Raw genomic sequence first — 21,285 nt, 5'->3', positions numbered from 1 at the left:
GGACGTGCGGTGGTTGATGCGGCTCGTCGGAAGCGGGTCAAGTACGAATCTAGCTGTCAGGCGATTGGTTATGGTTTCATTCCTTTCTCATTTTCTTCCCTTGGGGAATTAGAAAAGGATGCTGTTTCTTTACTAAGGCGGGTTCAGAAGAGTTCGATGGCGCAAGATATTGGTGCCGGTGCTGCTGCTCATATTTTTACTAGGATAAGTTTTGCTATTGCTAGAGGTGTGGGGCCCAGATTGTCTCTAGGCTTCCCACTAATTTTTTTTGTAAGTTTTAATACTTTTAAGTTAATAATAATAATAATAATAATAATAATAATAATAATAATAATAATAATAATAATAATAATAATAATAATAATAATAATAAATAAATAAATAAATAAATAAATAAATAAATAAATAAATATATGAAGAGATGAGTTTAAAATCGAATTGGTTGAAGAGATGAGGATGAATCGACTGGCGAGGAGATGGAAGAGCTCCGATTCCGACGACAATTTATCCCTTCCTACCATCTCCGATTTTCAACCTCTCGACATCCAAGGTTTTTTTTTTTCCTTTTCTTAATCACACCTTAATTTCCAAAATTAGGGTTCATTCATTCCTTCCTTCCTTCCTTCCTTAATTGTATTTATAAATATAAATTTATTTATATTTGTATTGCAGCAGAACAGGAGGAGCTGGTTAGATCACTTGAAACATCTCAAGCTCAACAATCTCTTTTTTGGAGGGTCTGTACCTTTGCAGTTTACTCTTTTTTTACATATATATACATACACACACACACACACATTTATATATTTATACATATAATCATATAGACTTGGCGTCAATAATAAAAAAAAAAAAAAAAAAAACTTTAAAATTCGCTATTTACCGATTGTAAAGTACTATTGATGGGCTAATTCCCATGAAATGTATTCCACTTATCCCACACCATATTTGCTTTGCATTTGCTTGAATGCTGATTCAAAGCAATTGAAATTTGAATTCTAAAAAAGTTATACTATATGGTTTCTGTGTTATAACAATAATATGTAAAAATATATTTCTATTTGGTTTTTGTGGTTTTCTTGTAGCGTGTATTTTCGGGATTGCTTTGTTGCTTCGTAGCGTTTCTCATTTTCTCAATTCATGGACAAACAACTATGCCATGGGAGTTGGTAAGTTAGATGATCAAACATCAAACATGTATCATATGTTAGTCTGTTTAGTTAATTATGTGGCCATTTAAATCACTTATAAAGACATTTAAACTTATGAAACATCATTCAAACATTTATCTGTGTGTATATGTTGCTTTGGACAGCGTTATCATGCATACTTCATGGATGTGATTGATTCATGGATTGTGATTGCAGCAGGTTAGATTGCTCGCTCCAACTTATATATTTTCCGTCTTTTGTTTTGTCATCTGTGATGACATTGTGATCTCGTACAGTCGTACTTAATGGATTTTCTCTTTAGTCATTACCCTATATTGCTTCTAATATTATCTGAAATGTCTTATGGGTTAATCTTGATCATTAACTGATTCGATAGCTCACTGCTAAAAGAGATGTTATGTAGAAAATTAAATTATTTGATAAACATACTTATGTGATAGTGTCTCGTCATTTCTTAATAATTACAAAAATTACAATTGCTTGCATAATTCATTACACACTTCCTTTTTCCTTACCATTGGTAAGTTCTTCTTTCCATAACTATTTACGAGTTTTGTGTAGAGGTGACAGTTACAACCACTTGGTTAGTATGGGTTATAATTAATTTCAAACGGGTCAAATGGAATATGTTACTATTTTTAAATGCATGCAACCTTCTACTATTGTTTATCCTTTTTTTTTTTTTTTTTAATTGCTGTTTTATAATAAAATGCACGTAATCAACCTTCTACTTTTCTTTGATATTTAACACCTTTGATTTGGGTAATCTTTTTGAAATGGACAATACTGTATGCCGGTAACCTGAACTTGACTGGACACTTTTTTACCTTGCTTGAAATAGCTTGTTTCTTCTACCCAAACTTGCTCTTTGACCCGTTACCCAAACTACCCAACTTCCCTGTCTAGCTTCATCATAAGGGAAGTTGAGCATAGTATGAGAATAGGCTTTAATGGTTCATACTGTGAACAGAGAAGAACGATTTCTACATGTGATGGCTCTAAACTTTGCCACTTAAGTCACTGAATCTAATAAACCATTATAGTAGTTAAGTGGAATTAAAGGAGCCATAGAGAGGTTGTTGTTTTGCTTGTTCTATCCGAATCTTACATATTTTTGTCCTCTGTAATCACAATAAGTTGTTTCCCAAACTGTAACCACTATATTTATTTATATTACTTTATAATTCGGTGATCAAAATCTTATCATCCATTGTTTGACAGACTGGGTAGCGGTTTTAGTTTGTTCAATGGCCATTGCTGGCCTGCTTCATGGCTCACGATCTCGTAGACAATGGCTCTGGCTCTCTTGCTGTGTTGGTGTTTTGCTAGCGGCTTTCTGGTTATATAATATGTTCAAGTACGATACGATTGTCTTGCACAATAAGTTACTTCCCCGAGAGATTGTTAATTTTCATACCATTAAAATTACAAAAACACTATATTAAGTTGGGATAACAGGTTGGTTAAATAACAGATCAAAACAGTTAGCAAACCTAAACACTTGTTTTGTCACATACTTAGATGGGTTTTTTCACTACTAGTGGAAATTTGAACCTGAGACCTGTTGTGAGGATATCAGGTTCCCAACCACTAGGCTATCTTGGGATGGTTAACCTACTTAGAGTGTGAAGAGTAAAAGTAATACAGTAATATTTTAAATCAATTATACAGGATTTTTTTTTTCTCTTGCATAAAGTGATTTAGGAGGTTTTATACTTGATTAATTACACTTGGGAGACCTACCTCTATTTGAGGGGGATAATATGTACGCGGGGATGGATACACCCATGCAGTGTTACTGTTCTAAATATGTACACTTTGGGAGACTTGAAACGGTCGACCAATTTGAACCATTTCCATCTTAGCTACTGTATATCTTTCATCTTTGACCCGTTTGATATAATGTAACCAAAATTTGACTCATATACTCATGTATAGCGTAAGGTTGTTCCCTTATATATATACACATATATATATATATATATATATATATATATATATATATATATATATATAAGAGAGAGAGAGAGAGAGATTAGAAACTAAAATGTTGTTCTGGCTTGTAGGTTGTCCAAGTTTCGGTGGGATGTAATTTGGCTCCCTTTTGGTCCCTTAAGGTACTAATTTACCCTTATATAGATCTCAACTCTTATTTTCCGTGTGTTTTGTTTGTTTTAAACCCTATATTGTGCATGGAATTATTAAAATTTATTATACTTATGATCATTGTAGTGGAGCTGGATTTTGTCTGTATGTGGATAGTCTTATGAATGAATCATCCGAGGAAGTTAAAAAACTCAGAAACTACATGTACGCTTATAAGGCCCGTTGACTAAGACTACGATATGCAAACGAGAACTATTACATCAGTGCAAGGTAGACGACCAAGATTGATAAATCTGTTTGATCGAAAACACCGTGCCATGACAAGTTGTGAAGATTCTTAATTCTTAAACATGTTTGCAAGACATTTTTTGTGAATTTGATGGAGATGAAGGATGAGATTTTGTTTCATGGAACTTGCATTATATATATTTATTTACTAAACATAGTTTTTTTCACCCATAATCACTTTGAATGACACCACTCACCAAACAGGAACATATCTAACAATAAAACATAGTCTTAGATCTAACATTTCATCTAATAACAAAAGATATTAAGTTTAGATTGATAAATACAAGATTATCATTTAAGACTAGTCTAGGGATGACAATGGATACCCGATCCAGTGGATATTCATCCGATCCACCCGATTATTCGTGGATATGGACGATCTAAATGGATATGGATGTGGATGAAAAAATTTCATCCATGGATGAACCCGCTTTCACCCGAAATAACTAAATATATAAATTTATCACTCAAATTACTATCATTTATGTATTGATATTTCATTAAATATATTCATATTCATCTTTCTTTATATTTTCTCTAAAAATATAACTTTCTTCTTATATTTTGTTTTGTTTAAATAATCAAATGTATTTATCGTATTTTGGTGGTTCAAATGTGATTCAATGTAACTAAAAGTAAGCAACTTACATGTCGATATCTTTACACGTTTAATAGGTTATCTATTGAATATTTGTTATATAGATTAGTAAAATGTGACTTTCGGTCGCATAAACTATTAAAAATATTACTTTTGATCGTATATAGTGAACCACCGCTTATAATTTTTAAAAATAAAATAAATTTAAACGGATATGGATAATTATCCATTAACCCGCTTCACCCGACGGATATGGATATAGATGGATGAAAAGTAAAAAAAAATAAATGGATATGGATACGGCCTCACTCGATTCATATCCGATCCATTGTCATCCCTATTTAAGAGTCTTCCAAGCTTTGGTTAAATGTTCGATGCACATGTCATACGAATACAGTTATTTAGGTATGGATCGAGTTGTATAACGTAAATTATTGATTGATTTATGATGACTCGCTATTATTATATTGTTATTTCATTGCACTCAGATTCGAACATGGGCAATAATATTATTGCTGGAGGAACATCAAAAACGGATCAGAAGTTGGGACTTGCAAGTGTTACTTATTAACGGTAAAATACCAAAATGATAAATGAAGAAAACAAGGGTACAATAGTAATTTTACATACTTTGCTTCTTTGTTAACACTTCTTGGATTCATTATCTGCCCAAGAAATAAGACGACTTCTTCAGTACAATGCTTCACCCCACTCACTCCAACCTGCAAATACACACACTCATCTTCCTTACACACACTTCAACAAATTTTGTTTTTGTTTTCTTCAACAACAAAGTTTTGCCCATTAAATTACCTTCCACTTGGATTTCTTCATTTCTCACTCTAAAGGTATGATTTTTATAGATCTAAATCTCTTATTTGATTCAAGTTTTTGTTATACAAAAAAGTACTTACTCTAGTAATAATACTAGTACTTGAGATCCTTTAGAACAATGGAACCATTCACCACCACAACCGCCATCAATTGCATCCTAATCCTACTCCTCATCCACTCAGCCACCGCCGTGACCGTCGCACCACCACCCACCGCCACCAGCCCAACCTCATCTCCACCATCATCATCATCATCATCATCATCATCGTCATCTCCAACCACCCCACTAGACCCAAAACAAATAACAGCCCTCCAATCTCTTTACATCCCAACCACAACCCATAACCCCTGTACCCAACCCTCATTCCACAACGCCACCGTGTGTGACACCGCCACCCCATTCCGCCACGTCATCAACCTCCGGCTAACCAACTGTTCCTCCGACCTCACCCTCTCCACCGGAACCTTATCCTCACTATCAACCCTCACTTCACTCTCCTTCATAAACTGTCATGTTCCCATTGTTCATTTCCCTTCTTCACTCTCAACAAATCTCAGATCTTTCACTTCAATCAACTCGCTTAACCGCCTCACCGGCGTTTTTCTTAGTCGATTTCGCAACCTTACGCAACTCCAAATCATCGGTGACACTATCCGTACATCCGGGATACATATCATTACATCTAACATCAAGTCTTTAAATAGTTTAACACTTTCGAATGCTAATATCTCCGGGCTACTCCCGAGACACTGGAACAGCGATGATGACCCGAAACTGATGAAACAAATCGATTTATCCCAAAATAGGCTAAACGGAACGATACCCACATCGCTCACACTTTTGGAAAATCTTGAATTGTTGAATCTGTCTTCAAATCAATTAAGTGGAGAGATACCCGTTTCGTTTGGTGACTTGGCGTCACTTACTAATGTGTCTTTAGCATCAAACGCGTTGTCTGGGTCGATACCTGGGTCTTTATCAAGTATGTCAAGATTAGTACATTTGGATCTGAGTTCTAATTCGTTAAACGGGTCAATCCCTCGATCTATATCTGAAATGAAGGGGTTGAAGTATTTGAATCTCGAGAAGAACAATTTCCATGGTGTAATGCCGTTTAATGCTTCTTTTATCAAGAGATTGACGGTGTTCAAGATTAGTGGGAATGATAACTTATGCTATAATCACTCTTCTATATCGAAAAAAGTGAAGCTTGGAATTGCACCTTGTGATAAACATGGACTGCCTATTGTGACTGCACCTGTGGCTGATGGACCGTCGTCGGCTGGTGATTTGAGCAGCGATGATTACAGTGATGACGGTGGTGATGATGGGAAGAAGAAAAATGGTGATCATGGGCCAAATAAGGTTGTAGTTGGTGTTGCAATAACGCTTGCTGTTGCGATTGTTTTGATTATTTTCTTGGTTATGTTGTCTAAATGTTGTGGGGGTAGATGTTGTTGTTGTTAATTACACTATTAGACTATTCTTTTAGTAGGATTATTTAAATTAAATTGGTTTATTTTTGTAATTTTATTGACTCGGATTTGCTGAAAATTTGGTGGAGTAACATTATTGTCTTTCTTTTGCAATTGCTGCATTTTTAGCTAGTAGTATAACATTTGGGCGTATTAACGATACAGCATGCCGTTTCGAATAGTTACAGAAATAGTAAAATACACAAGTTAAAGGGTCTATTAATGTCGGCTTCGATCAGCTGGATGTTTGCTTTTAGCTGGTATGAGTTTTCAAATGGCTGTAACCAGCTGGGTATTGGACCAAGTTGCCTGCAAATGGCTGGAACCAGCTGGATGTTGCTTTTAGTTGCAAATAATTGTGATTTATTGTTGTTATAACATTACGGAGTATAATGTAACCATTGCAGCATAGTTCAACCGGTACCCGTCACCTTTGAAGTTGCGTGCTCCACGTGAGGAAGCCTATGAGAAAAATAGTGAATGTTGGATTCACAGACATCCGACTCTTGCGAGAATTTTTGGTGGGTCCCTGCCAGTCTACACACGTGAGAGAACATTTTAATGTTTTGAGAGCACATGAAACTATAAAACACAAATGATAATACAATCTAATTTTCGAAATATGATAGTCAAGTATAAATTTCTTCCATCTATTGCAAAATACCAAAGGTTCTGAATTCCCAAAAGGTGAACTTAAAGAGTCTGTAATCACTACAATCGTAACAAAGGTACTAAAGATTAAAGCCAAACTCAAAAAAGCATTCTCAATTTCATATTTCAGGAAAACATAATCTGATGAACTAATCCTCATCATCGATGATTTTGGTTCCAAGACCCTTCAATCCATCAGCTGGGATCTCTGCAACAGTGACAAGAGAGTAAAGTTCTTCCTTAGCATCTTCATCATCGTTTCTCTTGCGAGCAATTCGAACTCTGACTCTTCTTGGAACACTTCTGATTCCACGGCTCCATATTTGCTTGTTTAGCTTGACATCCACTCTCACGTCTGTTGTTCCCATGGCTTTTTGTGCAAACTTCCTGATCTCCTTGATGGCTTTTGGAGCCTTCTTCTTGAAGGTGCTGGTAGAACACAACACTCAAATTAGAAATCAAGCAACTTGCAGATCTCTAAAAGCATAATTAATTAATAGCAGAGCTAAAGTTACAAATTTATAACTATTTATATTACAAAGATTAGTCTCTTTATCCTAATTGTCTATAGGTCTGAAAGAGTCAAACGCCATAATTGACTGTGCATGCAAATGACGTCTTAAGTCATCTTATTTAGAAAGATTTGACTGTTATGTTTTCATAAAGAAGAGTAACAGTAACATATATTAAATAAACATGTCTAATTGTCTAACTCAGCCTAGCATAAACAAGCCAATTTTGATGGTCAACAGCAACAATGCAATACTTGAACAAAAAGTATACGGAAGTATATATATATATATATATATATATATATATATATATATATATATATATATATATATATATATATATATATATATATAAGATACAATAAAAATGAACATGTCTCTTTACAAACCAAGAGTTTCAGCTTAGAAACAAAAAACACTATGAGGCATTTCCAGAAAATACAGACAATACAATTATAAAAACTGGATTAAATTAGGTTACATTTATTTGCAACAGAACAAATTACATAATTAAATAAAAAAAACATTGGCCAAACAATAAGCATCACTCAAGCAAGCAATACCCTTACAGGTTTACAATATCCAATATTGCTTTGTAAGAGATAAGATGATCATTATAATAGGAAAAAAATCAATGATAATAAACATGTGAGTAGATACAGATATAAGTATAGATACCATCCATGAAGGCGTTTGTGAAGATTGATGGTGTACTCTCTAGTCACCACTTCTTCCTTTCTTCCCTTAGCCTTCTCAACCATTATTTGTCCGCTGTCGATTAAACCACTTACCTGCAAATGAAATTACGCCAAAGTTAACGATTTCTGATAAAAATTTAGTCGCAGAACGGTCTTAATTGAATTTATAAAACATTGATTAATCGATCTATACATAGACATTATGTGATAGAGAGTGAGAGATGAACCTAGGGTTATGGATATCAGTAAGCAGAGGATGAAGGGAGGAGGCGCTCAAAGTAAAGTGAATAAAACAGAAGAAATATATACAAAACCCTAATCGGTTAAACGTTTTGTGTGTTACTGGGGCTTCCATATTTTTCTGGGCCTTGAGACGATGTGTTTTAAGCCCAAGCAAAAAAAAAAAAAAAAAAAAAAAAAAAAAAAAAAAAAAAAAAAGGCTATTAGGCTTGGGTCTGATTTCCTTAACCACTTTAAATGACAACTTTATTCAAAGAATTAGGAAGATATATTGTATGATGGGTATCCGACTATTTGGGCAGCGATCTTCGATCCTAATGTATATGAGCAAATTAAATAGGTGAGGGCTATATGGGAGAGGCTTATTGTTGTCTGAGCCTCATTCATGTTGATGTGCTTGTACTCAAGTAAGCACCACAAGACTGTGATTTCAGTGGCAGTCATGTTGTCATCGTTAAGTGATCGTCCTAGCATGTTGCTCCGAATGATGGATGGAATAAGTCAAAGTGTTGGAGCTATTATTTGGTCATGAAGAACTTTCCGAGGTATAACCTTCGCCACGACATTAGTGGCTTAGCTCATCGCGCTTACGCTGACGAATGCCTCTTTTCTCTTCTCTGAAGTCTACAACAAACTACCACCACACTACACGTATAGACGCGAACCCCCCTCGTTACCGTACGTCTGAACAAATCGAAGAATCTGATGGATCGAACTCATCCTTGGCTCTTTTTACGGAGAGAACTAAAGATCTTATTTATCATTTATCAATTCTTGACAATGAATTTCGTCAGGAAGTACGTTGATTACTCGTTAAGTAGTGGAAAAGACAGTCCCCATAGACGGAACACTAAGGGCTCTATCCAATACCTCTAGTGTTCAATGGTAAGTATTTTCGAATAATTTAAAGATTACAGTGGTATTATCATTAAGCCTAAAATTGGCATAAAATTGTTGTATGAATAAGGGGTAAATGTCTCCATAAATTATTAGGAAAGAGTAACACCTTATTCCAATGAATTTCGTTTCTATGGTTTTGTTAAAGAAAGTTTAGTGAAGAAAAATGTTGTTAATGAATCAGAAATATGGGTATTTGGACGATTTGATTGGTGGAGTCATTAAAGTTCCATTTAATGTTAACCAGTTGGTAGCTGAAAATCCTTTTTATCGAGTACAACACTTACCACGCATAAACGATAAACCAACACGCACAATGCGTGTTACTTTGTGTGTTACGCGTATTACACCAGAAATAGCATGTGTCGCTGAAAACCTCGTTAACACGCATCACCCATGAATTTTGCACGCATCAAATATGGTGCATGATGCGTGGTCAAAGTGTTTTTTTGCAATTACTGTAATTTGAGAGCATGTTGTTAAACACTTTCGAATGAGATCATTTTGACTAATTTCCCTTCTTTTCATGTGTAAACGAGGAGTGTGTTTAACGAAAGACTCATATTTTAATTTTAATTTCAGAATATTAACGATATTTTCTAACTACTGGATCTTGTGAAGCCCGTAAACTACAAAAGATGTTCACAACATGATAAACACAGTTGTAAAACATTCACTTGTTAAACAGAAATAAATCAAAATGGACAAGCTCCCTGAAGCGTTAATCCTCGAAATACTGAGTCGACTCGACGACTCACCTGACGTGGCTCGCTGTCGACTCACTTGTAAAACATTCAACAACCTATCTTCACACCTTCGATTCATCAATCTTCAATGTTCATTAATCAGGTACATCAAATCAAGATCTAGGGTTTCAAATTCATCACAGGTTATTACACCTTTCAAGTCAATTTTCCTCAATCTGATATCCAATTTGAGTATCATTGAATCGGTGTGCCTTGGAACTGATAAACCGCTTCGAGATGTGTCGTTTGATGATGTCGAGGATGAAGCTGATGATTTATATTTAACTGATGCTGATTTTGTGATCAAGTGGTTGCCTAGGGTTTCTGCAAAGTTGAAATCGCTTTCAATATCAGATTTTTGGGTTCAGGCGTGTTGGCGTCGATCGAATTTGTTTTCGTTGGTTTCTTCGTATTGTAAGTTTGTCATTTGAGCAACAATTATTCTGAGCTGAAATTAGCTTAAGCTATAAGATGAAATATTGAAATTGAGTGAATAGGTTTTAAAACTTAGGTCCCGTTTGGCTCACGCAATTCAATGAGATTCCGGCGGAATTGGAATTGAATTTAAACATGAGTCGTGTCTAAATTCAATTCCAATTCCGACATAATCCCATTGGAATCTGTGAGCCAAACGGGTTAGGTTGCAGGCTATAACCTGATATTGATCCCCTATGGTATAGTAATTGTAAAAATGTTACCACTTTGTGCTGTCATTTGTAATTTGATTTAACTTGCTTGTTATAATTGGGTCTTCAATACTGTTTTCATTGATGCAGGTCATAATCTTGTTGAATTAGAGGTGAAGAATGCATGGCTGTCGGTGGATAATTTGAATCCTATGCTGATGCTAACAAGTTTGACACTTGAATTTGTAAGATTAGACGATGAAGATCTAAATGAGTTGAATAAGTGTTTCCCTAATCTTCAAGTTCTTAATTTAAGAGGTGTTGGAGGATTCAAACAGCCTAAGATACATCTTCTATATTTGAAAACCTGTCATTGGGCTGTATCTAACGCTCCGTTATCTTTGACTGTAATCACACCTAACTTGGTTACGCTCAGACTTGAATGCGTAAAGCCCACTGCACTTTATGTTGAAGCTCCTCTGTTATCTCACTTCCATTTTGCCCTTGATCATGCTGATAAATTTGCTGTAAAAAAGTTTGAGAATTTAAAAACTCTTTGGCTTGAGTCCTTATATATTGGCTCCTTAATTTTGAAGTTCCCGGTTACAACTTCAGTTGAAAATCTAACAGTTGATTCACGAAATTGGGCAAGAGGAGCTGTTGGATACTCCAAATTCACACTTGAAGCGGTGTTTAATGTATTTCCTAACTTGAAGACTCTGTGCATTAAATCAAGTGTGTGGTCAGAGTTAGAGGAGTGTTACAACCCGTTAGGTTGTGAGACGTGGGATGGGAGGAAAGGATTTAAGTCACTTAGTGCATATTTGTTGCTAGTTGACCCGTCATTGACTTTTTCATCTGTAAGTTGTGTGTTGGACCAATGTATTGGGTTGTCGGAGGTCTCGTTTTTGATCCACCGTGATGTTGTTGGTAATGTATCCAAGAGTTTCATTTCGAGGTGCATGTCTCGTTGGCCCGGATTAAAGTGGAGGTGGGGCATGTGGAAAGAAGGCATCGAAGATACTTGGATAACGGATGTTATTTCTAATTAAACGCCGCAAACCATTTTTATTGAGGTAGTAAGATTGATCATATCTAAAGTGCTACGAGTGTTTCAGAACTGGTGAGTTTTGAAAATCTAAAGGGGTACGGTAGTTCACTGAGGCGGCTGGAAGCTGTGGATGGTGTGTGTGTATATTAGTTGACATCCTAGTAAATATAAGTATTGTATGTGGTAATAAGTTTATCTTAAACTTTCATGGATTTTGCATCATATGTTGTAATGTACCTGTCAGAATTTGCATATATATGGCGAAAAAGCAAAGTATACTAGTAAGTAAGACTATATAGAAGTTTATTCTTATGCTATTCGAATTCATATTATATGGTTCCATTGTGTGTGTGTTTTTCCGTAATTGTTATGGGAGTGTTTGCCCATACATATCGATGATCATTGCTACTACCGAAACCTACTGCTTATGTCGTATACTCTTATGACAAGTATCTAGAGATAACAAACACAAACAGTTACTTTATATATAAAGAGAGAACAAAATTTCAGGCTAATGATGAATCAAATAAATTTAAGCAATTCGCGAATAGTTAGCGTCAAACAAACATCAAAGAAACTATGATGAATCAAATAAATTTAGGTAAATCATAAATGCACCTGTCCGATCGCGAGGTTTACCACTTATAACAATTCGTATAAATTATCATCTCCTCCGGAAAAAAATATTATACAAATCAAATATGCACAAGATATCATGTGTTTATAGCAAAATACTTCACAAACGATTTATGCATTTCCAGAACTTGATATATATATAAAAAAAAAACTCTCCCCATAATGTACATTAAAATTTGTAGGTACTCATTTATGATCCGATCGTAAAGCCTGCATACGAGCAGCTAGGGACTCAAAATCTGGAAGCTTTGGATGAACATGACTTGGTTTCTTCACATTATTATTTTCAGCAACTGAAGCTTTGGAAGTAACATCTGTTGTTTTCGATTCTTCATTTTTACCTGATTGCACAATCCTTTTAGGAGGAGACTTGGGTTGATCTTCAGATAGCTTTGGCACATGCATTTTTCCAAAAGATTCTTGCTTTGAATGGACTTTGTGGGGTCGAGGTTCAGCACGCCTGCTGAATTTTGAATACGCTGAAGTGCTACTAGTTTCTGAAGATTCGAGATTAATGTCGGGATTTTTCTCAAACTTTGGAGGCTCTGTTGGAGATTGTTTGGAAATGAAAGTTTTGGCCTTGGGTTCAATCTGACCTTTTGTCCTACGAGATACACCCGAAACCAAAGGAGTTTTACCGGTGGACAAACGTGTTGGTATTTCTTCTTCGGAATCACTATCGAAAAAGGTAGCAGGAGGTGCAAACAGTGATTTAGGTTTCGACAATTTTCGTGAAAACTTATCACTGTAATCATCTGAGTCAGATTCGGAACTTGACATTGAGAGGCTTGGTTTTTTCTTGTCCAATTTGCTCTCTCTCGAATTGAAAGAACTCTGTTTAGATGTTGGGTCAACTTTTAGGGGACTTTCTTCAACCGAATTCTTAGATGAAGTTGATGATGCAGTCTGCAAGTAAGGTGGGTACTTTACACCAGCATTGTTTCGATGGCCACCTTTTAAAGTTCCAAACTTTATATCATTTCCGGTATCTAACTCATCAGATTGTTTTAAGTAGTCGCTATTTTCCTTGGTGTTATAAAAGGATGAAGCTTTTTTGACCATATGAGACTTTCTTATCTCATGTTCACTTTCATTATCAATATCGATCAAATCATTCAACTCAATTCGAGCTTTTCTAGAATTATCATTAGGTAACTGTTCTACAATTCGAGCTGGTTCTTGATGAATAGAGAAGACATCCATTTTACGTGGAGAAGGAAACTTCTTCACCATCTCACTTTCATTCTCAATCAAATCAGTCAACTCAATTCGAGATCTTATAGAATTCTCTTTCAGTGATGGTTCTACATATGCTGGATCTTGATCATGCTTACGTGGAGATATGAACTTCTCGGTCCCACTAAAACCCGACTTTTCCACCTCACTTTCATTTTCAGAATCTCGATCATCGAAAAGATCCGCAGATTTTGCAAAATTCTTTTTGGGGGTTGAAATGTTTATAGTTTCTAGTGGACGAATATCTTCCCTACCTGGAGATGGAAAAAATAACTTAGCGTCTTCTTCATCATAGTCAAATCCCGTATCAAACCTAGGATGATTATCAGCATCAGAGTCCGAATCAGTTTCATCATCTCTATGAGCATTACCGTAAGAACTTATGTTTGTAGTTTCTGTAAAAAGCTTTTGTTGGTCAATGGCAGTTCTTTGACCGGTACTGGAATGTGAACGAGATGGAGTAGCCGGAGGTAGCCTTCTGATTACATCTTTTTCGTGATGATCGTTGTTTGAAGATTTGAAAGAACGTTCAATTTTACCACTATTTAACCGTCCTACAGACTCATTCTTTGAACTCGTTTCAGAATAATAATAAAAACCCTGATCTTCATGCGGATCATGGTACTCATCTGCGCGCTGGAAATTATTTCGTGAACGCTCGTTAACTGAATCATTTTGGGATCTCGAACTGCTTGATTTTTTGGTAACTTTTAGTGGAGTATTGTTACTTGAACCTACTTGTTGATTATTTATCTTCGGGTTTTGATCATTGAAGGAGGTATTATACGAGTCTTTGAAGTGACGTTGACCAGAAAATTCTGAAAGTTGAGGCTTTTCATCTCTAATATGTGAGTTTTGTGATTCAGATGAATACTGTCTTGAAAGTTGTGCAGCTGCTCTAGCAGCATAACTAGCACGTTCTGCTGACTCAGCGGCTGCTTGTGCTGCTGATGTGGCATCCTTAAATTCCATATTCCATGAATCCTTCTCGTTCGTATGGAATGATTGCCTCATGTTCATGGGCAATCCTGGATATAGTAATATAATGTTCCTTAATCTCAAATGCTCGATAACAATGTGACATATAAAATGAGTTAACAGACAATATTTTTATACCTGAAGGCCTCATATCATCATGATTACTAGAAGCGGATGACGTCTTAATACCACTGGTAATTGGAGAAGATGTATTCTGAGAATCTAAGGTAAATCTTTTATTCTGCTGAGAGAAGTCGATCGGTACATTCGGATTTACATCATGGTTGTGCACATTGTAGACATTTGAAGTTTGAATTTCAGGTGGATCAACATTTATCGTGCTTAGTTTCTCAAAATTTGTGGGTCCATTCTGCCCAAATTACTCTAGTTAGTCTTAAAAAAGATTCAAGTTTAAACAATTTCTTAATTTTATTACCAATCTATAAAACAAGGAATAAAATTTTCATCTCACCAACAAGTCATTTGGAGGCTTAGATTCTGTTTCTTCAACTGAAGTTGGATCCCAACTGATGTTGTGTTCTTTCGCTATAGTAGTTAGAGTTTTCATTTTTGTCTGCACATCTGGTGCAACTGCAGATAACTTCTCAACCAACTAAACATGGGAACATTACAATTACAATAAGAATCAAGTATCAAATATTTAGCCAAAAAGAACATGTAATATTCATAATTCAATATTAATATTGATATCGTAATATTATGAATAAACATAACATACCATGCGGTTGACACCACAGTCAGGACGCAGTTCAAGAGCTGCAGTAACAAACTCTGTTCCATATTTCGCTTTAAAATTTTTCCGAACATCTGCCAGCTCAGTTATATCTGAACATCTAGGAGCTGCAAATATCACACTTGTGACTGCTTCCTTCAGATCAATGGGACAAGTTCTACACCAAAGTTTCATCACAAGACTTTTCATTTACCATTATTTAATCGAAAATAATATCATTTTCAAAACAGATAAACTAGCTTACTTTTGTGATTCAATAATAGGCAAGCGTGCTACAATAAGTTCACAATATATCTCGATTAGATCATATGCTGCTACCATCTTCTCTTCCCTGATTACATGTTCAACCTGATACAATGTTTATAGTTTAAAACGACGTGATCGAAGCTCCACGATAGAAACAAATGAGTTCACATAGAATTATTATATACTCAAATCATTCAACAACTTAGGTAAACAAACCTATAACTTATGTAAATCAAACCTAATCTTCATATAATTAACAATCAACAATATAAAATCATATTCATAATCAAAACAGTTACTCGAATTCTGGCAGTTCGATCCTGTCCTGAGTCCAACAGTTGAGCTATCTCCTTCTTCATTTGATTAATCTGTACTACTTTTTTATTCCTCATTATGTTGATTCTCGCAGTTGCTAATTTTAACGATGTTTTGCTGTATCAATACATTCAATCAATCAATTAACATAACACAATCAGTTCAATTGTTGAAAGTCAACCTCTACAGAATTCCAAGTATACATACATATATATACATATATTAACATACATATCTATAATTCTCATGTACTTGCAACTATCTTACCATTTAGCGATCTTAAATCTCTTATTGAGCATTGTAACTAGAACCTGTGATTGGTTACGTTTATAATTTCACTGTTTGATTGATGATGTACAAGTAGATTTGATGATTAGATTACGATTTATGTAATTCGTAATGGACGGAATCAAATGAATGATTGCAGAATTGAATTAAATTTAAGTTAATAGGAAGTTGGTGTATAGGAAGATGGAATAATTTTGACTTACGAAAGTCAAAATAATGAAACTGAAAGCCTGTAAACGTGAGGGGCCCATGTTCTGGATATTTATTAAAATTTCCACCAAAACTGCGGTTTTAACTTTACGTGGATGTATTTTTTTTTTATGTCCGTTTAAAAGTACACTTTTTATCATCTTTCTTTAATCATATCATAATTCATTCATTCATAATTCAAGATAAACTAATAAACTAATAACAAGTTTTAAAGATCATTTTATGCATTTCACTAATAAATGTCGCTCACGCAAAGAAATTTTTCTTTAATTCCAAAAACAGATCTTATGTCTTTTTCCCAGAAAAACATTTCTTTCTAATAGAAAAAGTCTCAAAATATATAAAAGTTATATGTCATTGTTACTCGTTTGTATAGAAAACTAGCCTGTAGAGGCAACACTATGTTGTTTGCCTCAAAATATTAACTCTCAAAAATATAGTAATTTCAATAACTTATTGTTTGTACAATTCTCGACGGATTTTATCAACAAGATAAGTATGACAACTCCTAAGTGAAATATGGGTGACAGTGGAGTATATTTCCTTTCGTTGGCGATTCCCCAAAGGTACCGAACATGATAATCGCTTTACGCCATCGAAAAAGATATTTGAGAGTGTTTGAATATAGCATTCGAATGTTGGATTTAGTATGAGAATGTCTCATTTTATTCTCTAATTTGTAGTAGAGTTTTCTCTTACTTTGATGTTGCTAGTTTCCTGTGTATTTTGGAGGGACTAGTTGAATTTTCCCTTTTCGCTTCGTTTGGAGGGACTAGTTGAATTTCCCCTTTTAGCTTCTTACAAAGCGAATATTACTTTGTCTACTTTCTATCTTTGTTTGGTTAAGCCGTCGGGCTAGTAACAGGGCACTGTTCTTGACTTTTATTCAACCAAGGTTCGGTGCGTGGTATACGATGCCACCGCTCTGTCATGAACTATCTCCGTACGTCTTCTTCGTATTTCTTTTCGTATTTATCTTTTACTTCGTGAGAGATGAGGTACACTATCACTTATCTCTTAGATATCTCTAAGCTAAACTTATTTTAAATATAAGGGTAATTATGTATCGATTTATTGTAAAGTTTTACTTTTATTTAGAGAACAATAAAAGTGGTTGGATGGAGTGTTATTATTAAATTATACAAAATACATAAAGTGAATTTTGCTTCGAGAAATCATTAAAAAATGCCTTTATTTTTGTTCCACACGCATTCCATACAACAAGAAGTGCATCACGTTATGTGAAAATGAAAATGACATTTTCGTTAGATATACTTCGTATTTAAAAACTGAAAAGACAATTTTCTTAAAGTTGATAAGGTTAAAAAAAGTATATTTTATATAATCCGCTCTATAATCCACATTTAAAGACTTAAATTTGCAAAACGTCTCACTTTGCTTCATGTTACATTTTTAAGGCCATTCACGGTAATGAAATAAATGAAAAATAAAAATAAAAGTAAAACAAGGACTTGGTCAACGTCAACCCCCTTTTTGTGATTTTGATCTTTGAGTTGTAATTTTAGTGTAAACGAAGGTGTAATTTCGTGGTAGGTTGTTTAATTGCTTGGTTGAATTGTCCAAGACAGAATCGCCTCGTGGGCCCATGCGTTGAGAATAGAAGACAAGTGGGCGTTAACTTTTACGGTTAGCGGGCCCGCATATAACCTTATTTTTTAATCCAAGTGCTATACATCTTTATTTTCTCTATATTGAAACCACAAAAACCAAAGCATACAATGCCTTTTTTATATAATGACAATTTTGACATCGAAATTTTTCATTTGTCATTCACACATTTGTTAGGAATAAACTCCTCACATTTATCGCACAAAGCGTACCCAAAATACTTTAGATTAACTGCTTGGTCCGCACAGAGTGAAGGATACCATAGGCACAATCTTGAAGAAATTCCCTCCAATATTTGAACTTGCACATATTTTTTCAATGATACGGACCCAAAACTAACTAAAACTTTTTACCACTCAATCAGTAGTTCGGTGAGCACGCAATGCATTTTATATAATTTTTTTAGCTTCCAAATAAATCTTCCGTTCTCTTAAAGTAATACTCCCTATCAGTTAAACACCACCACTTTTTATATCTTTTGTTTGTGTGTGTTTTTCATTAAAAAATAAAAAATAAAAAATAAAAAGTTGAAGCTGTATCTAAAAACTTATAATTGTAATTGAAAGTTTATACTTGTAGCTACAACTTTAAAAGCTTATAACTAAGAATTGAATCTTAAAGGTTGTTAGAACTTATTTTGTTAAGTGCTATGCTTAAAATAACTAGTGCTAAAACTTAAACATGTGATTTTATAAATGACATATATAAACACATGAGATATAATTATAAAAGGGTATTTGTGTAAAAAAAAAATCATAAGCTCTTAGCTTGTTTTAAATTTCTTTTTTTCAGCGAAAATATAGTATAATATATATATATATATATATATATATATATATATATATATATATATATATATATATATATATATATATATATATATAGGATCAAGAGGGAAGTAACCATTCGAGTGGAAGCGGGGGGAAGCAAAAACTTTTTTTTCTTTTCGTTTTTTGAAAAAACTTTGTTCACGAACATTATAGATGAGATGAAAATATGAACATTTAGTAGAGACACTTTGTGACAAATGTTTTTATGTTGGCGGGAAAACGCTCGAAGAAGTAATATATATAACAATTATCGTGTTTTTCGAGCGTATTTTGAGGTTTTAGCTATTGGGGTTTAGATATTAGGGTTTAGATATTAGGGTTTATAGGGTTTAGATATTAGGGTTTAGAAATTTAGGGTTTAGGGTTTAGATTTAGGGTTTAGATTTAGGATTTAGATTGAGTTTTTAACACGAACGGTTTAGGGTTTAGGGTTTAGGGTTTAGGGTTTAGGGTTTGGTGTTTTGGGTTTATGGAATAAACCCAAAACACCAAACCCTAAACCCTAAACCCTAAACCCTAAACTCTAAATCGGGCTAAATTTTACTTCACAAAACATGAAGAAAAAAAAAACGTTCATATTTGTCACGAACAATATTATCTTGAATGTTATTTTTGTCGATCATTTTCCCGCCTAAATAATAACATTCATCACGAAGTGTCTCTTCTAAATGTTCATATTTTCGTGTGATCTTGATGCTAGAAAAAAAAAATTCAAAAAAAAAAACGAAAAAAAAATAAATTTTGCTTCCCCCCGATTGGTACTTCCCCATTGATCATGCCCCTATATATATATATATATATATATATATATATATATATATATATATATATATATATATATATATATATATATATATTAGTAGGATCAAGATGGAAGTAACCAATCGGGGGGAAGCAATTTTTTTTTCTTCGATTTTTGAAAAAACTTTGTTCACGAACATTATAGATGGGATGAAAATATGAACATTTAGTAGAGACACTTTGTGATAAATGTTTTTATTTTGGCGGAAAAACGCTCGAAGAAGTAATATATAACAATTATCGTATTTTTCGAGCGTATGTTGAGGTTTTAACTATTGAGGTTTAGATATTAGGGTTTAGATATTAGGGATTATAGGGTTTAGATATTATGGTTTAGAAATTTAGGGTTTAGGGTTTAGATTTAGGGTTTAGATTTAGGATTTAGATTGAGTTTTTAACACGAACGGTTTAAAGTTTAGGGTTTTGGGTTTGGTGTTTTGGGTTTATGGAATAAACCCAAAACACCAAACCCTAAACTCTAAATCGGGCTAAATTTTACTTCACAAAACATGAAAAAAAAACGTTCATATTCTTCACGAACAATATTATCTTGAATGTTATTTTTGTCGATCGTTTTCCCGCCTAAATAATAACATTCATCACGAAGTGTCTCTTCTAAATGTTCATATTTTCGTGTGATCTTGATGCCGGAAAAAAATTCTAAAAAAACGAAAAAAAAATTGCTTCCCCCCGCTTCCCCCCGATTGGTTACTTCCCCATTGATCCTGCCCATATACATATATATATATATATATATATATATATATATATATATATATATATATATATATATATATATATATATATATATATATATATATATATATATATATATATATATATATATCATAAAGATCAAGCAACGGATAAGTTATATAATTGTTCAGATCCGATGATGATCAGTTGTTCGTGAACTAAACTTAAACCTAAAATCATTGACAAGTATAAATGAACATTAAAATGAAACAAAACAACTCCAACATCTTGAAGAAGCAAAAGCAACTATAAACACCAACCAACCGCACCCACGCACCCCTGCACCCCTGCACTACTTCAAGATGTCACACCCCCTAAATAGGACCGAGGGTAAATGTGACTAACCAATATCAAAATACAAGTGTATAAGCGAGAACGATTCTAAATGAGACGTTTTTTTTTATTAAAAACCATAATTAATGTTGCAGCAGAAATAAATAGTCGTTACAATTGAAAATCCAAGATGTAAATAATAATTGTTCAAATGCATAAGTGTAAATGATAATGCGGACTCCAAGTAGCAGCATATCACCAAGTAGCAAAGCTAGTCATCACCTGAGACAACACATGCTTAAAAGTGTCAACCAAAAAGGTTGGTAAATTCATAGGTTTATTGGTAACAACCAAAGTTTTTAGACCACAAGATTTAGTTAAAAGAGTTGATATAAACATATCAGTTCAAAAGTAGTGCTGAAGTGTATGATATCG

At 34.1% G+C, this 21,285-nt stretch overlaps 5 protein-coding genes across 5 annotated transcripts; 3 read left to right on the top strand and 2 right to left on the bottom strand.

Moving 5' to 3' along the window:
- Positions 1 to 431: 431 nt before the first annotated feature.
- LOC139898434 (uncharacterized) lies at positions 432 to 3,532 on the top strand. Its single transcript, XM_071881166.1, has 7 exons — positions 432 to 550; positions 676 to 737; positions 1,086 to 1,169; positions 1,316 to 1,370; positions 2,394 to 2,529; positions 3,239 to 3,289; positions 3,405 to 3,532. The coding sequence occupies exons 1-7, from the start codon at positions 451 to 453 to the stop codon at positions 3,502 to 3,504; spliced, it is 588 nt and encodes a 195-aa protein (XP_071737267.1). The 5' UTR covers positions 432 to 450; the 3' UTR covers positions 3,505 to 3,532.
- A 1,562-nt stretch (positions 3,533 to 5,094) lies between these two features.
- On the top strand, positions 5,095 to 6,564 carry LOC139898433 (receptor-like protein 51). Its single transcript, XM_071881165.1, has one exon. It carries the CDS (start codon positions 5,120 to 5,122, stop codon positions 6,467 to 6,469), a length of 1,350 nt encoding a protein of 449 aa, XP_071737266.1. The 5' UTR covers positions 5,095 to 5,119; the 3' UTR covers positions 6,470 to 6,564.
- A 566-nt stretch (positions 6,565 to 7,130) lies between these two features.
- LOC139898432 (large ribosomal subunit protein eL31-like) lies at positions 7,131 to 8,601 on the bottom strand. The gene is made up of 3 exons (XM_071881164.1): positions 8,566 to 8,601; positions 8,319 to 8,431; positions 7,131 to 7,557 (listed from the first exon to the last, which is right to left on the bottom strand). Exons 2-3 carry the CDS (start codon positions 8,399 to 8,401, stop codon positions 7,278 to 7,280), a joined length of 363 nt encoding a protein of 120 aa, XP_071737265.1. The 5' UTR covers positions 8,402 to 8,431; positions 8,566 to 8,601; the 3' UTR covers positions 7,131 to 7,277.
- A 1,502-nt stretch (positions 8,602 to 10,103) lies between these two features.
- On the top strand, positions 10,104 to 12,194 carry LOC139898431 (F-box/LRR-repeat protein At4g29420). The gene is made up of 2 exons (XM_071881163.1): positions 10,104 to 10,635; positions 10,998 to 12,194. The coding sequence occupies exons 1-2, from the start codon at positions 10,176 to 10,178 to the stop codon at positions 11,897 to 11,899; spliced, it is 1,362 nt and encodes a 453-aa protein (XP_071737264.1). The 5' UTR covers positions 10,104 to 10,175; the 3' UTR covers positions 11,900 to 12,194.
- A 338-nt stretch (positions 12,195 to 12,532) lies between these two features.
- LOC139898430 (uncharacterized) lies at positions 12,533 to 16,462 on the bottom strand. Its single transcript, XM_071881162.1, has 7 exons — positions 16,331 to 16,462; positions 16,048 to 16,180; positions 15,747 to 15,850; positions 15,488 to 15,659; positions 15,221 to 15,361; positions 14,887 to 15,118; positions 12,533 to 14,798 (listed from the first exon to the last, which is right to left on the bottom strand). The coding sequence occupies exons 1-7, from the start codon at positions 16,360 to 16,362 to the stop codon at positions 12,721 to 12,723; spliced, it is 2,892 nt and encodes a 963-aa protein (XP_071737263.1). The 5' UTR covers positions 16,363 to 16,462; the 3' UTR covers positions 12,533 to 12,720.
- Between the last annotated feature and the right edge of the window lie 4,823 nt (positions 16,463 to 21,285).

The sequence above is a fragment of the Rutidosis leptorrhynchoides genome, chromosome 3 (genome assembly GCF_046630445.1).
Source record: "Rutidosis leptorrhynchoides isolate AG116_Rl617_1_P2 chromosome 3, CSIRO_AGI_Rlap_v1, whole genome shotgun sequence".
In the NCBI taxonomy this organism is placed as follows: Eukaryota; Viridiplantae; Streptophyta; class Magnoliopsida; order Asterales; family Asteraceae; genus Rutidosis; species Rutidosis leptorrhynchoides.
This window is presented reverse-complemented; position numbering and strand designations above follow the sequence as displayed.

Excerpts from the sequence above, each read along its gene's own strand:
- LOC139898434 (XM_071881166.1), top strand. The coding sequence starts at position 451 with ATGAGGATGAATCGACTGGCGAGGAGATGGAAGAGCTCCGATTCCGAC. Across the intron at positions 1,170-1,315 it reads CAACTATGCCATGGGAGTTG|CGTTATCATGCATACTTCAT; the intron begins GTAAGTTAGATG and ends TGCTTTGGACAG. Across the intron at positions 3,290-3,404 it reads CTCCCTTTTGGTCCCTTAAG|TGGAGCTGGATTTTGTCTGT; the intron begins GTACTAATTTAC and ends TGATCATTGTAG.
- LOC139898430 (XM_071881162.1), bottom strand. The coding sequence starts at position 16,362 with ATGCTCAATAAGAGATTTAAGATCGCTAAATG. Across the intron at positions 15,660-15,746 it reads CCTATTATTGAATCACAAAA|AACTTGTCCCATTGATCTGA; the intron begins GTAAGCTAGTTT and ends ACTTTGGTGTAG. Across the intron at positions 14,799-14,886 it reads TGATGATATGAGGCCTTCAG|GATTGCCCATGAACATGAGG; the intron begins GTATAAAAATAT and ends TACTATATCCAG.
- LOC139898433 (XM_071881165.1), top strand. The coding sequence starts at position 5,120 with ATGGAACCATTCACCACCACAACCGCCATCAATTGCATCCTAATCCTA.
- LOC139898432 (XM_071881164.1), bottom strand. The coding sequence starts at position 8,401 with ATGGTTGAGAAGGCTAAGGGAAGAAAGGAAGAAGTGGTGACTAGAGAG. Across the intron at positions 7,558-8,318 it reads CACAAACGCCTTCATGGATG|CACCTTCAAGAAGAAGGCTC; the intron begins GTATCTATACTT and ends GTGTTCTACCAG.
- LOC139898431 (XM_071881163.1), top strand. The coding sequence starts at position 10,176 with ATGGACAAGCTCCCTGAAGCGTTAATCCTCGAAATACTGAGTCGACTC. Across the intron at positions 10,636-10,997 it reads TTCGTTGGTTTCTTCGTATT|GTCATAATCTTGTTGAATTA; the intron begins GTAAGTTTGTCA and ends TCATTGATGCAG.